The sequence below is a fragment of the Tachypleus tridentatus genome, chromosome 6 (assembly GCF_004210375.1).
Source record: "Tachypleus tridentatus isolate NWPU-2018 chromosome 6, ASM421037v1, whole genome shotgun sequence".
Taxonomy (NCBI): domain Eukaryota; kingdom Metazoa; phylum Arthropoda; class Merostomata; order Xiphosura; family Limulidae; genus Tachypleus; species Tachypleus tridentatus.
In genome coordinates this window covers 35,127,444-35,143,588 of record NC_134830.1, presented here as the reverse complement: position 1 = coordinate 35,143,588, position 16,145 = coordinate 35,127,444, and the positions used below count along the sequence as shown (strand labels likewise).

General features: G+C 37.2%; 2 protein-coding genes across 9 annotated transcripts in view; one reads left to right on the top strand and one right to left on the bottom strand.

Moving 5' to 3' along the window:
- Positions 1–2,233, top strand: part of LOC143252230 (uncharacterized) — a 42,298-nt gene extending 40,065 nt beyond the window's left edge. For both annotated transcript variants that reach the window (XR_013028891.1, XR_013028890.1), the window contains exon 2: positions 598–2,233. The gene's annotated coding sequence lies outside the window, so the exon portion shown is untranslated. The remainder of the gene's footprint in view (positions 1–597) is intronic.
- A 1,996-nt stretch (positions 2,234–4,229) lies between these two features.
- Positions 4,230–16,145, bottom strand: part of LOC143252231 (tRNA methyltransferase 10 homolog B-like) — a 196,995-nt gene continuing 185,079 nt past the window's right edge. For 2 of the 7 annotated variants that reach the window (XM_076504036.1, XM_076504037.1), the window contains exon 2: positions 4,230–5,468. In XM_076504036.1, coding sequence (XP_076360151.1) covers positions 4,338–5,459 — 1,122 coding nt within the window. In that variant the 5' untranslated portion in view covers positions 5,460–5,468 and the 3' untranslated portion in view covers positions 4,230–4,337. Of the gene's footprint in view, positions 5,469–8,075; positions 8,738–16,145 lie in introns of those variants that run through there. The other 5 variants (XM_076504043.1, XM_076504046.1, XM_076504042.1 and 2 more) reach the window with 3 other exon arrangements.

Sequence of the window (16,145 nt, the reverse complement as noted above, 5' to 3'; positions counted from 1 at the left end):
TCATCCCATTAAAAAAAACATTAAACCTTCCAATAGTTATTGGCCCGATATGGCCAGGTGGGTTAAGGCATTCGACTCGTAATCTGAGGGTCGCAGGTTCGAATTCTCGTTGCATCAAATATGCTCGCCCTTTCAGTCGTGTGGGCGTTATGATGTGACGGTCAATCCCACTATTCGTTGGTAAAAGAGTAGCCCAAGAGTTGGCTATGGGGGGGGGGATGACTAGCTGCCTTCCCTCTGGTCTGACACTGCTAAATTAGGGACGGCTAGCGCAGGTAGCACTCGAGTAGCTTTGCGTGAAATTCAAGAACAATTCAATAATAATTATTATTATTACAAAAAATCGATTTTTCAGATCTGAAGTTCGATAAAAGCTACATGATACTTAACTGAAAATTTTGATAATATAGAATTAGTAAAACAATTCTCACAGTGATGCTTTATCATTAAAAATCTAAAATCACAAGGAAACGTTTTTAAATAAGAAAAAACGTACTGTTTCTATTACCTAATGCTAAAACGAGTGCTGATGTGTAAATATATATTTTTATTACTTTATCACATTAATTTATTCTTATTTTATTTCTTCTTATACAGCGATTCTTTTCCTGTTAATACAACAAACAAACTTTTGTAATGCAGAAAAAAATTTAAGGTACCGCCCACAACCCCAAAGGTAGTTTGGAAATGAACGGATGAATCTGGGTTTGACAGATGCCAGGAGGACGCTATCTACCTGAATGAATAGTACCAACCGTAATTTTTTCTGGAGGAGGAATAATGGTCTGGGGCTGTTTTTCATGGTTTGAGCTTGGCTCTTTATTTCCAGTGAAGGGAAAGCTTAATGCTACAGCATACAATGACATTCTAGAGAATTCTCTGCTTCCAATTTTGTGGCAACAGTTTGGGAAGGACCTTTTTTGTTTCACATGACAATGCCCCAGTGCCCAAAGTTCATAAAGACATGGTTTGCCAAGGCTGGTATGGAATAATGTGACTGGCTTGCACAAAGCCCTGATCCTATCCCCATCGAACACTTTTGGGATGAATTGGAACACCGACTGCGAACCAGGCCTTCTCGCCCGACCTCACTAATGCTCTTGTGGCTGAATAGGAGAGAATCCCCGCACTTATATTCCAAAATCTAGTGAAAAGTCTTACCAGAAAAGTGGAGACTGTTATAGCAGCAAAGGAGTACCAACTCCATATTAACGCCCATAGTTTTGGAATGAGATGTTCAACAAGCACATGTGGATGTGATGGTCGGGTGTTCACTTACTTTTGGCCATATAGTGTATTTCGAATTTTACATCAATACAAAAAATGTCTTTTACCCAGTAAATTATTCAAGTAACCTTAATTTCACAGCATATTGTACTGAGTTGATGGCATGATGTTTCGGATAGTGCTGATGAAATACTGATATATTAAAATAGCTCAGAATCTGGAGGTAATCGACAAATTTTGACTACGTTTTTAAACCAACACCATCAAATTACCCACAATCATTTGAGTTTTTTCCAGCAGCAAATGTTTTCTTGTTCAATGTAATCGAAAATAATATATTTTTGCCGTTATTATATTTTTACTAGTATAAAAGCTCGTCAAAAATGGCGGAAAAATTATTGTTGAATGGTTAACGAAAATTATAAAATTTAACTAAAATTAATTTCTTTGTACCTCTATAATTATCCCACTCTACACTTATTCCATCAGCCTTGAAGTAAGTCTTTAATAATCACATTGTTAGTTAAAAACTACTTAGTAAAATGAAACGCTTATCTTGATCAAAAATGTGTTTGCACTCTGAAAGATAATTAAAGAGTACTGTTAAGACTTCACTGTCTTCTAGGTCAGAAAGTATAAAACACGGTACGACATTCCTAAAAAAGTTTCAACTCTTTTTGTCTGTGGAAAGGACAAAATATATTCGGTATTAATAAACGTTTTTCTTTATGTTTTAAGGCCAAGTAGATAATATGTGTTAAATCACCCCCCAAATTACAATTAACATGTATTCACCACTTAAAACTTTTTAAACACTCGCTGCATAACGTTTGTAATTGTAGGCCTATTTATAGTCTAATTTCAATACATAAACGTTACTTAAGGTTTAACTAAAACAGTACTTAGTATATTTTATTTCGCTTTTGGCTACAACACAATGCCATAAAACTTCTGCTTTAAACTATTTGGTTGATATGTATCACTGAAATTATCAAAAATATAGAATAAAAACAAACCTTTCTAACAAATCAACATGATAAATGGTCATTCAAAACAGGCACCATAGATGGCCTAGGAACAATCAGGGGATAGTTTTGTTGCTGAGGGACAATGTGTATTGTTGAGTATTGCCAAAAAAGGGGGATTCTCTATAACTGCTGGATTTGAAATTATTTTAGGGGGAGGAGAACAAATTAATCTGAGATTCCCTCCTTTTTATTAACTGTATGTGCGTGAGCAATAGCAAGCGTGAGGCACGAGTATACCAGATTTTATTTCATTACCCATCAGGATCTCAAACTGAAATACTTTTATGAAGGATTAAATTAAATTAATCTGTAAGAATCTGGACATGACCCACTGAGTCCAAATCGGTTAAGAGTTGATGGAGCTAACAGCTTGTGCTTGAAAGAGCCATTCTATGAGATGCGGCTAAAAAAGGAACGCGAAAGCGTTCTTGCCAGAGTGACAAAGCGAATAAGCATTTTATAGTTAGTGATTGTATTATCACTATCTAGTGAGTTGCAAAAACGTATATTTTTTAGCTCGGCATGGGCAGCTGGTTAAGGTACTCGACTCGTAATCTAAGGATCGCGGGTTCGAATCCCATTCATATCAAACATACTCGCCCTTTCAGCCGTGGGGGCGTTATAATGTCACGGTCAATCCCACCATTCGTTGGTAAAAGAGTTACGAAAGTTGGCGGTGTATGGTGATGACTAGCTGCCTTCCCTCTAGTTTTACACTGCAAAATTAGGGAAGGCTAGCGCAGATAGCCCCTGTGTAGTTTTGCTAGAAATTCAAAACAAAACAAGTATATTTACTCTCATTAATCTTTATTTTAAATATAATTAAATCATTAACTTTAAACTTATGTTATACAAAAGGAAAGAAACTTTCACAGTCTCTTCATTTTGATGCTGTGTTGTGAATTTTTGTATATAGAAACTGGACAATGAAATAAAGGTTCAGTACCTTTTCTCCCATTGACGAATAATCGTCCTCCATACTCTGAGGCTGTGGGTGCTTTAACAGAATGTCGATCAATTCCCGCTATTCGATAAGATGAATTGGAAAGTTATCGGTGGATGCTATCGGATAGGTGCATTCTATCTAGTCAATAAGTTTAAAGTTAGGAATGGATATAGCAGATAGTCCTTGGTTTAGTTTGTTTATTGAATTTCATAGAAGTCTATTCGAGGACTATCTATGCCAGTTATCCCTAATTTTGGAGCGATAGACTCTTGGGTAACTTTTTACCAAAGAATAATTGGATTGACCATACAGTATAATACCTTATGGATGAAAGGGCGAGCATTTTAATGACAAAATTCGAACCTGCAATATGCAGGCTGTAAGTCAAATGCCTTAACCATATAGCAATATCAGATCCCACATAGTCCTTGAGTAACATTTATGTGCGTGCGTATCTGAAACACACAGCGATTTTGTTGTTGTGATATTTGGTGTTAATCAGAGGATTGATCATCTGTTGAAATGACATTTGCCATTTTTTAAAGAAAAAAATCCATAACGTTCAAAAGGGTTGTTTTGTTTTGTATGTTTAAAACTGTAATGTTTTTCGCTAGAAGACATTTTTGTTTCTAGATAAAGGGGTTCTAAGCACGTAAATCTTTTAAATATTGTCACGTATAAGAAACATCTTGAAAAATTCTTGAAATTAATTTTGTTGAAGCATCAAAGAAAGATATTAGGGCTATTATACTTCAATTACGTATTCTTTTTATACTCAATAAAATTGAAGATAGCCAACAAGATACTGACGAAACGTCTGAAAAAGTAAAAACCTTAAGGAACAATTTGTTTAATATTATAATTTAATGTTTGATATTTTTTTCTTGACAATGGTTGCAAGTTTAGTTCTCCGTTAGCGATTTCTATTTAAAGCCTTCAAAAGCCACAACATTATGAAATATCTGTTAAATAAAAAGTACTAGTTGAGCGATTCTTCAATAAATCATGGTTAATAAAAGACCTACAGATATACGACAAATCTTTATTATTTTTACACAGCCACAACGATAAAGACAAATGAACAATAAACAAGCCGTTATAACAAGAAATGAACAACAGAAATAAACTATTTCTGTTTACATTCTCGTGCTGCTTTCCAAGGAATGTCGGCTGATGTAACTTTTTTCTGGAAGTTTCGTGTGAATGCACCCAAAGAGTCGTAGAAACGTCCTCCTAATCTCGGTGCTACATAGACAATACACGTAGAAGTTCATGGCGAAGTTTGCTAGTTCTAAAACGTTGGCGATCGCCCGAAACAGCTGGAAGCCAAAATCGAGTTCTTTGTGGTCGCTGTTCAGGAGGGTCAAGACGGCAGCAGGAGTCATGCAAACAAAGAAGAGAATTACAATTCCGCCTAATAAGACTACCAGACGACGCTCTTCTCTAAACTTCCTGTTGCTCTCTTTTTGGCTGTAGTTACTGTTTAAGTTGTTTAGAAGCTCTCTCCGTTTGCGGACTGTCCTTCTAAAGGCTACAATGATCGTAATATTCAAGATGGCTAGAAGGATCACTGGTCCAATCCTCACGATGATTTCTTTTATCAGCAAGTAAAATCGGAAGCCAGTGTGATTAAATACATTCTGGTTCTCACAGGCAACGTAGATAGTTTCATTCCATTGGTTCAGTACAGGAACGGGTTCCTTCTGGAAACAAATGGGCACGTAGATGCAGAACGCTAATACATACGCAGCTATTATTGATCTTCGAGCTCTGTGGTCATTGTGGACTTCTTTGTACCTGGTTGGCAAACAAATCGAGAAGTAGCGGTCAATGGTTAGAGCAACAACCAGAAAAACACTGCTCGCCATGAAGGCGTTAACAAGAGCTAACTCCACATACGCATAATACAAAGATGCAGCAAAACTTCGAGGCTGAATTCCATGAAGTCGGAGTAAAGAGGTCACACTGACCAAAAGGGTCATTAGATCAGAAGAAGCCAACCAAGTAAGGTACACAAAGGTTACACCTTTAAGGTTAGGCCGGGTAAGTACCGCTAAGTTAATTAAATTTCCCAAGATGCCCAAACCGATCACAACGGAACCTATAACACCGTATCCAAGGAACTTAAGGCGATGAATGTCTGATTGTAGCTCTATTGTTCTGGAATTTACGAAAATGGAAGTGTTGACGTCAACAAACAGAGTGTCGTTCGTTATATCTCCAGTTATGGTATCAACTGTCCTTGGACATTCCGCCATTTTGTATTCCTATTCAAAAATAAATACAATGTTAGAAAGCAGTTATTACTTATGTCAGCGTAAAACGTTAATGCTTTGAGAATCATCGAACTACTTTGAACAAAACAAAATGTAAATGAACAATATGAATTAATTAATATTACGAGAAATGTTCAGTTAGGCTTAGGTCAGCGATTGTCTGCCAGCATTCAGACATATTTAGGGTTAATATTTAAAGTTCAAGTAGTCACAGTTTCCCAACGGTGGTTTAACACAAATAATTTCTGTTTTTTATTTCTTATTGTGGCTAATTCTTTTCGGCACTCAATGAGTTTGTGGTAAATACACGCACTTACAACTCTAGAATCCGGAGTTTTCAATTTCCCGCAATGGGCACAGCAGTATAGCATACAGTTAACTATTATTTTACAACTGTAATAGGTTTGTTCATTTTTCAGCGCAAAGCTACGCAGACTAATATCTAATAGCTAAACTCATATCTAACTTGTTGTTGGCTCATCATGAGTCTCAAAAAATAAAAGTTAAAAAAAAAGTACTGACCAACTGTAATTGTAATTGAAAAGAAGCATATTAATGGAGGGAATAAATTATTTGGAAAGCGCGTTAGATAAAAGGAATTTTCTTTTCAATAATGTTTAAAAATGTTGAACTACTAAAAATTCCCTGAAAAAGTAAACATAGTTTAATATGCCATTCCAAATAATCTTATTTACAAGCTTTACAATATAGCAATAGGTACAAAACTGTGAATAAACTTAACACCAACTGTGTCTTCTGTTTTTGTTTTTAATTTCGCGCAATGATACTCGAGTGTATCCGCACCTAATATTAAAGTCGTAAAACTAGAGGGAAGGCGACTAGTCAATATCACCCATTGCCAATTCTTGACCTACTTTTTACCAACGAATAGTGGGATTGGAAGAAACATTATAAAGGACAAGGGCTAATAGAGCAAGCATTAATTAACTAGAAAGTATTGACAGAGTATAATTTATGGATTGTAATAGCTTTTAGAACATGAATAAAAGATCTCCGTGAATCTAAAAACAGAATAATTATCCGTTGTGACATTAATGTTAAATAAATATAAGGGAATTAAAAGCAACAATTCTAATAAAACAACAACAACAACATAGTATTTAATGAATAAAATAAAATAGATAGGATCATGTTTATTTTAATGTCAAGGTTGTACTTATGAGGTCAACAGTACATGTACACAAACTTTTAATATTGTATAATGTACCAGATGGCACCACGATAAGGGAGATAAAATATTTTCTGTTTGTTTTGAATTTCGCGCAAAGTTACATAAGGGCTGTCTGCGTTAGCTGTCCTTAATTTAACAGTGTAAGATTAGAGGAAAGGCAGCTAGTCATCACTACCCATCCTCAACTGTTGGGCTAATCTTTTACCAATGAATAGTGGGATATACTGTAACGTTGTAATGTTTCTACGGCTGAAAGGGCGAGCATGTTTGGTGGAATGAAGATTCGAATCCGCGACCCTTAGGTTGTGAGCCTAAAGCCCTTACCACCTGAACATGCCCGCCCTGTTGTTTGTTGTTAAACACAAAAATACACGATGGGCTGTCTGAGCTCCGACCAACATTTATAACTTTTATGTGTACGGAATACCTGTATTACGTAAAATTTATCAATACAAGTGTTGTCAGCTTATGAACAACTAACATGCCCAGCTGTTCGCTCAGAATGATTACATACATACATTTACCACGTGGAAAAACGTTTTAACCTTGATTTTTAATATAATGAAGAACGAACTTCACATCATCCACAAACAACGGAGTTTTTATGTAATACAAGGCATAACTTTGAAAACAACATCCATTGCCAATCAATCATACACCATCTGTTCAATAACGGGCTTCCAGTGGCACAGCAGTATGCCTTCGGATGTACTACGTTAGAAACCGGGTTTCGCTGTCTGTGGTGGGCATAACATAGGTAGCTCATTGTGTAGCTTTGTGCTTAATGACAAAACAAAAACTACCCACAACGAATGCTACAAAGTGGTAACACTAAGGGCTTATAACATTACAATTAGTCGACACGAGCAATGGGCAGAGCACAAACTGCCAGTTGCGTAGCTTAGGCTTCAAAAACAAAACATAATAAAGGTCGTTATTTGCCAGTAATATAGCAGTTTTCGTATACAACGCTTTCATTCTTAATGTTAGTTTCTAGCACTTAAGCCAGTTTGAGGTAATCTTGCAGATTAAGATAATTAATTTTTAAAGACTCATTAGTTGCTCGAGAAAAATATACACACACACACACACAATTAAAACATAGATTATTAGTAAGTTCACGGCGTTACTTAAATCATGGCCCCTATTCTGTAGTTATAACTGAAAACGATAGAAAATCCCATAAACTATACATTATATTATATATATATATATAAGTTGTCAGCTAATAAAAATATACTCGTTTCTCTATTTCATTGCCTTGAAAGAAAAAAATAAAAGAAAACAATTCTGACAATAATGGATGATAAAAGCCTGAAATAGGTTTAATAGAAACTAAAACTACTGATAATTCAATCAGGCATCTTTAGAAGTAATGGCTTGATGTTAGGGAACTACAATTTTACCTTCTTTGACTGATTTGGACGTCATGAAGTAACGTTGATCACAAAGCATCTGACATGATAAATGTGCAACAATACTGGTAGTAGAACCCGTATTTTGTTTTCCATTTGCCAACTCATGAAAGCTGCCTATAAACTGTATTGACAGACGTTGCCTCAATATGCAGTAGAACGAAAATAACAGTATTTTAGTTTTCATTTTTAACATGGAACAAATGTACACTGATATTCTACAAAACACAGGTATAAGTGCTCTTTTTCAACTTTAATCGAAAAGTGTGCTATATAACTGGTTCACACACATTGTTAGAGAATTACCATGACAATAAACTTGATCCTAAAAATAATTAAATTGTTTGGAAACCTGAGATTCCTATGCTGGTTCAGAAAGATGACTAAAGATGTCGCAACGTTCTCCGAATCAATTTGAAATAATACGAGAGCATTGGTTATTGGAATTTCGCACAAAGCTACTCGAGGGCTATCTGTGCTAGCCGTCCCTAATTTAGCAGTGTAAGACTAGAGGGAAGGCAGCTAGTCATCACCACCCACCGCCAACTCTTGGGCTACTCTTTTACCAACGAATAGTGGGATTGATCGTAACATTATAACGCCCCCACGGCTGGGAGGGCAAGCATGTTTGGCGCGACTTGGGCGCGAACCCGCGACCCTCAGATTACGAAGCGCACGCCTTAACGCGCTAGGCCATGCCAGACCCTAATACGAGCGCAACGGACAGTTTATTACTAACTAGAGATAGCTCGTGTCTATCGGGTGTAAATATGGTGTTATGAGGTAGTACGATCTGTAACGATATTCAGGTGCATTATAGATATTATTCGCTCTAAAAAAGGACTCAAAGGACCAACAGTTTATTTTAATGACATACATACGGTTGTCAATTGATAGAATCTCATGGCAGATATCTTTTGACAGTCGTTTGGGAAAAAAAGAAATTCTAAACCAAGTATCATGACTTTTTATAGTTGTGCAACCATAACCATAAAAATCATCTGTATCTATGAGACACAAAAATACCTAAATCAACACATGGTCGGCCTTATTAATTATTTTATAAAATGCACGCATATGTAAGCGCGTGTTTTGTGCAGAGAAGTCCTAATCATTATGTATATAAACATAGCACAATAATAATAAAAAAGAGATTAATCCTCTGTAATACAAAGAGTAAAATATCTCAAATGAAAACTTTATTAATCTAACAACTACGACTGAACTTGTCACCAAATGACACCAATAACGATAATCGTGCCATTTGCAACGCTCAGTTTCTGAAGTATGTGTGTGTTTTCATATAGTAAAGCCACATCGGGCTACCTGCTGAGTCCACCAAGGGAATCGAATCAGTTTCTGGAACATTTCTGAAGAATTATGCTTTAACTCAACTACTTTTTAGTTTTCGAATATGTTTTTAAAAGTACAAAGAGAAAACAACAACAAATATTTGTATATACCGTATTTTTCGGTGTATAAGACGCACCCCTATTTTCAAGACTATCTTCAGGAAAAAAGAAATTTTTATGGTTATTATTTATTTACTTGTTCAACATCAGAATAATCCTTTATTATTATTTAGAATACTTCAAATGTAGTGTTTATAATAAACTAAAATATAGTTGTTTCATACATTTACATCAAAACCTTGTTCAATCATTATGAAAACTTTCAAAATATTATTTTGCATCACTGAAAACAAGTTTTGAAAATTCACTCACACTTGTCCTCAAAGGCCTGGCATGGTCAGGTGGTTAAGGCATTCGAATCGTTATTTGAGGGTCGCGGGTTCGAATACCCGTCACACCAAACATGCTCGCCCTTTCAGCCATGGGGGCGTTATAATGTGACGGTCAATCTCACTATCCGTTAGTAAAAGAGTACCTCAAGAATTGGCAGTGGGTTGTGATTACTAGCTGCCTTCCCTCTAGTGAGTCTAGTCTTACACTGCTAAACTAGGGACGGCTGGCGCAGATAGCCCTCGTGTAGCTTTGCGCGAAATAAAAAAAACCAAATAAACTTATCCTCAAACAATATCATCTTTGATGTCATTAAGGGAATTCCTCACATCACATTTTTTAAATATTAGGTTGAGGAATAATTCGTGAGCGTTTTTTCAAGTTAAAAAAATATTCATAAATGAAACGCTTTCGCAAAATATTTCATGTCATTTGGTAGATAATTTTTTGCTCTAATAGATGGTATGTTTGATTTTCATTTGTCTTTAATTTTTGCTTTCATTTTCAGCTCATTAAATGGAATGTCAAGTGGACAAAATCGAGCATTTTCGACACCATCTGCTTTTCGCATTTAATTTCTTGCAATTTCGTTTAAAACAATGCATACTATATACCTAGGTATTACATGAAATAAAGTATCATAATAAATGTTTTGGATGTAATGTGTTCATGCATTGAAGTATTGTATAGTCTTGCATGTAATGCTTGAATGAAATTATTTAAAAACGCTCACGAATTATTCCTCAACCTAATACTTTTATTACAGTTTCCACACTGGGAAATAAAAAAAAAGGTTTAGTACTTTTAAACATTACAGAAACAAGAACATTCCTAACTCGCCATAGGGAGGCATAAAATATTTTTTACATTTGGTGTGTAGGAAGCAAGGGGGGGTTTGAGATCCCCCCCTTTTTTTTGAAGAATTGCGTCTCATACATCGCAAATTACGAAAAATCTTAGGGCTTTGAACAGAACTATACAAGAAGTACCCGTGCATAACTGTTTTCAATTATGAAGTGATAGAGAGAAGGCATCTAGTTAAAAGCACTAACAGGCTAATCTTGTCTGACCGGAGGGTAAGATTTGATTGTTATTCTTATATCGCGCCAATGGTTCCAAAGTGCAAAGAGTATTTTGGTGGTAATAATATGAACTATGGACTCCAATAATAGTCGGGGCATGTTAAACACTATGTCAGTCCCGGTCACCATCACCAATAACACAGTCTAACGTTATGGATAAGTCTTGAGACAAAACATGTTTAAAATGGTGCCGTCGTTGAGAGTCGTAACGATGGCAAAATGTAGCTTATTGTGACCTGAGTGTTACACACACCACACATTGGTGCATCAGTCCCAGATAAAAGAAAACGATGAGTTAAAAAACTGTGACCAATGGGTAGTCTAGTTAGAACAACTTCCTCTTCCGATCATTACGGAAACAAGACAGCCAAAGTCCAATAGAGGGTTTTATTTGGAAAAGCTTGTTTTCACGTTGCTCACTTCAAGTCGACTGCCAACTGGCACGGAGCCGAGACTTGAATACAGGACCACAGTCCATGTATGGAACAGGTAGAGCAGTGATAGTGCCATAGAGACAGATTTAGCTGCAATGTCGGCGAACCCGATCCCACGAATACCAACGTGGCCCGGTATCCAGAGAAATCTGGAGAGAAGTAGATGATAAAGAGAAATAGGCCAGTCGGTTTTGAATATCGGCGAGAACAGGGTGAAAACTAACGTGAAGCGATTCCAGGGCCAGTACAGAACTAAACGGATTGGTATAAATAGTAGAATTCGAGTACTGCTTAGCTTCTATGTGATCCAGGGCAAGAGAAATGACATACATTTCGGCAGTGAACACAGAATCTGTAGAGGGGATTCTGTGCACAACCACCGAACCACAACAAACCATAGCAGAGTCCACAGAGTAACCTGATTTCGAGCCATATGTATAAATAAGAATGGGAGGATGGTTCGAAAGATGTTCAGCAAATAAAAGACGGTACTTCCTATCAGAAGTATCCGCTTTTTTCAGATGATGTAAAGAAAGGTTACATTTGCAGATGGTAATAAGCCATGGTAGGATGGACTGATAAGAGGATACAGCAATGTTATCCAAAGACAAACCCAATTCATCCCACTGCTCCTGGATACGAAGGCCAAAAGGAACAATGGAAGATCGTTTGTTCTGAAAAAGTATGGCCCACTGAGGAAGGAAAACACATCCCCAGGTCGGATGCTGTGGTAAGGACCAACGTTTTGAAACATATAGTAAAGACAGTTGCAAACTGCAGAGGTATAGAGGAGGTTCATGAGACTCTGTGGACAAACTCTGAGTTGGAGAAGTGTGGAAAGCACCGGTGCAGAGCTGAAGTCCCTGATGATGAAGGGAATCCAGCATTTTTCAAGTCTGAGGTCCTCGAAGAGCCAGAGACCCGTAATCTAGTTTCGATTGAATAACAGCACGATATATCTTTAGCATAGAACTCCGATCCCCTCTCCAACTAGTGGAAGAGAGGACACGGAGGATGTTCAGTGCTCAGCTTACGGTCAAAGATAAGCCCCATGAACTATGTCTCAGGGACCACGGGAAGCACAAATGTCACTGACATGGAGTTCAGAATCGGATTGAATACCCCGTTCGGCGACAAAAGTGAATGTATACGGTTTCAGAGAGAGAGAAGTTAAAACCGTTTGCTGTGGTCCACTTTAGTAAACGACTGAGGACAGTCTACAGCTGCCGCTCAATAAACTTCATGTTCGATGACTGATAAGAGATGTGAAAGTCTTTGACATACAGCCCGTTTGCAACAGTAAGAGGGAGTTCTTCAGTGTTGGCACTAATCTTTACACTGAAAAGTGTGGCACTGAAACACAGCCCTGATGGGACTCCAAGTTCCTGTGGGAAAGAATAGGAAAGTATCGAACCTACACCAACTTGGAATCGCCTGTCCATTAAAATTTTTTTATTAAAAATGGGCAAATGGCCACGTAACCCATATAAGTGGAGGTCTCGCAAAATACCATACCTCCACGTAGTATCATAAGCCTTCTCAAGGTCAAAGAATATTGATACACTATATTGTTGTTTGAGAAAGGCTTCTCTGATCGACGTTTCAAGTCGAATCAGGTGGTCCATGGTAGCACGCTGTTATCGGAACCCAAACTGAGTAAGCTACAGGAGGTTGTTTGATTCAAGGAACCAATCAAGACGAACAACAACAATTATCTCTAAGATCTAACAGACACAGCTCGTCACAGCAATTGGATGGCAGTTTGAAGGAATCCTTTTTGGATAGGAATCCAGGCATAGAGAAAGGTAGGACAATAGCCTGGCACCATGCATCAGGAAAAACATTCTCCTGCCAGATCCGGTTAAAAACAACCAGCGGAATTGCAAGAGAAGCAGGAGATATATGGTGCAGCATATCGTAGTGTATATTATCAGGTCCGACCAATGTATTGCTAGACCGATGAAGGACCAGTTTGAGTTCCATGAGTGTAAAGGGGCAATTATAGTCATAAAGGCGATCAGCTCGAAAGGAAAGAGATGACCGCTCCACCCGAGTCTTGATGGCTAAGAAAGTGGAGAATGAAACAGAAGTGCTAGATATCCGACAAAAGCTTTCACTGATAATATCGGCAATGCTCTGGGCATCAGCTACTTTCTGGCCATCAGAGAGCAAGATCAAAAGAGGGACAGAGTTATACTGCCCACTGACCTTTCGAATCTTGCCCCATATGACTTTGTAACTGATGGTGGAAGAGACGCTAGTTGTGATTTCAATTCAAGATTCCCTCTAGCTCTGACGTCTTAACTGCCGAGCATGTGGACGAGCCTGCTAGAAAGCGATATGGTTCGAGAGTGTGGGATACCTACGAAAGGTATCACAGAGTTTTTAATAAAAATACAATGAAAAATGTTTGTAAGGAGTGAGTGTGTGTGTTTTCTTATATCAAAGCCACATCAGGCTAGCTGCTGAGTCAATTAAGGGAATGGAACCCCTGATTTTAGCGTTGTAAATCCGTAAATTTACCATGTATCAGAAGAGGACGTAAGGAGTGAGTAAAAGTTAGTGCAAAAACAAAGCTATGAGTGGAAAATGATAGTGTTGTTAGCTTATAGTCGTATCGAACTCTTTTACTTCTTCTGTCGTTATTTTTGGGCTTTCAAGTCAGATGGACATGCCCCACAGTTTGTAAAAACACTGAATTAAGGGACAATCTTTTAATTGAAATGTATGCTGGAAACACATTATACTTTTTCTCCAAGCTGGTTGATCTTTGGTACAATGTGGAGACAGAACAATGTTTAGAGAATTGTTCGCTATGAATAATTTTCTAATCTAGCAATGAGCGGGCAGTTAGGGCACTCGAGTCGCAATCCAGGGAGCGCGGGTTCGAATCTTCGTCCCACCACACATACCCGCTTTTTCAACCGAGGGGGCGTTAAAATATGGTGGTGAATTCTACTATTTGTTGGTAAAAGAGTAGCCCGAAAGTTGACGGTGGATGGTGATAACTAGCTGCCTTCCCTTTAGCCTTTCACTGCTAAATTAGAGACGGCTAGTGCGGATAGCCCCCGTAGCTTTGCGCGAAATACAAAACAAACAAATAAATATACAAATAATTTTATTTCATGACGACAACAACACGACGAAAGAAAGCTGGCAAAGCAGAACAGGCTGCTGCAGAATTTATTGTAAGGGTGTCGTAAGCAGGATGTGTAATCTCTTCCAAGCAACGATGTAGGTGAATAAGGCACATCCTGCTCCTCACCATAAATATACTGTCATCTGAAGATTGTGGCTCGCTGCACTAGTAGGGTACTTGTTCCAATACAGAATCAAGTGTTACCAGCCACAACTGGACACCATGCCAGTGTACAAATACTCAATTAGATGCATCCTATTCATAGCAAGACACAAACCTGCTCGCCTACAATGGTGCCAAGAGCGTTTTCAGTGAAAAAATGACACATGGACCAATATATTTTTTTATGAATCACGTTTCATCCTGTATTTAAATAAAAAGAAGCACAATCATTTAGAGAGATTTGAAATTAATTACAACTCCATTTTCAAATAGGAAGGTGAAATATATGATGATAGTAGAGATTTGACATCCGAAAAAAACCCAATTATGAATCTAAAGAGGAACAGTACCATTGATTACATCATTACAAAGATCATCGAATGCGCTTCTGCATTCTAAACTAATTGTCACAATCTCCGAAGAGGTTGTTTTAACCAACTGGATATTCGTATATCACCAATCCCACACAGTAAATACGAGACGCATTTTTGGAGATGCATCATGCCTCGTCAATTAATCTAGGACACTAAAAGATGTCCTAGAAAGAATGGTTCAAGCACAGCACATTACTAACACTAGAGAGATGAACAATTCAAACAATTAACTAGGAGCAGCAATTAGATCGATCAGTGTCTCATAAACCAAAATAATAATGAAAATTACAATTAATCAATTAATGTTATGCCACAAAAATAATTAAATAATCGAAATTAACGTTTCCAATAATTACTGTTTCCTATAATTCTAACAATCGATTAACTGGAATTACGATTAAATCGAGTGTCGCGAAGATAGTCAACTAATAGTTCGTTTGTAGTTAAGCATAAAGCTACATAGTGGGCTATTTGTTTTATGTCCACCAGGAGTATCGAAACCCAGTTTCTTGCGTTCTAAGTCAGTAGACATACCGCTCTACCATTGGCATGCATATAGTAATGGAAATTAGGGTTTCTGATGATTTACTGTTTTCGATTATTCCAACTATCCAAGTAATTGAAATACTGTCATTACGTTTGTCTGTTGTTAAGCAGAAAGTTACACAATAGAGAAAGGAAGCATATGATTTGATTGTCTCGGGTCTAATTTCCATAGCTATTGTTTTTGTTAATACAATGTTAATAAGACTATTTGTTAGTCACTATTTTTAGCCTGCTGAATAGCGGGAAAACAAGTGGCAGGCAGTACCAATAACCAACTTTTGGGCTATTTAAGTGTCAATTTATCTTTTTTTTTCTCATGTGTTATATTTCTAACTTACAAATATGTGACTGCACCCTTTACTGCTGTATAAACAGTTCTGTAACTTGGTAAAAACCTGGACTTTCGATCCATTTTTAGTAGAATTTAATTTAATCTAAACAATTAATAATTACATTACTTAATGTTGTATAAATAGAGGCAAATCTACGAGGAGGGGCGATCTAAAGGGTTTTGACCCTCTCCATTATTATCATGAATCAATAACTGGATTTTTTAAAAGTTGTATATGCAGGCATGGATAT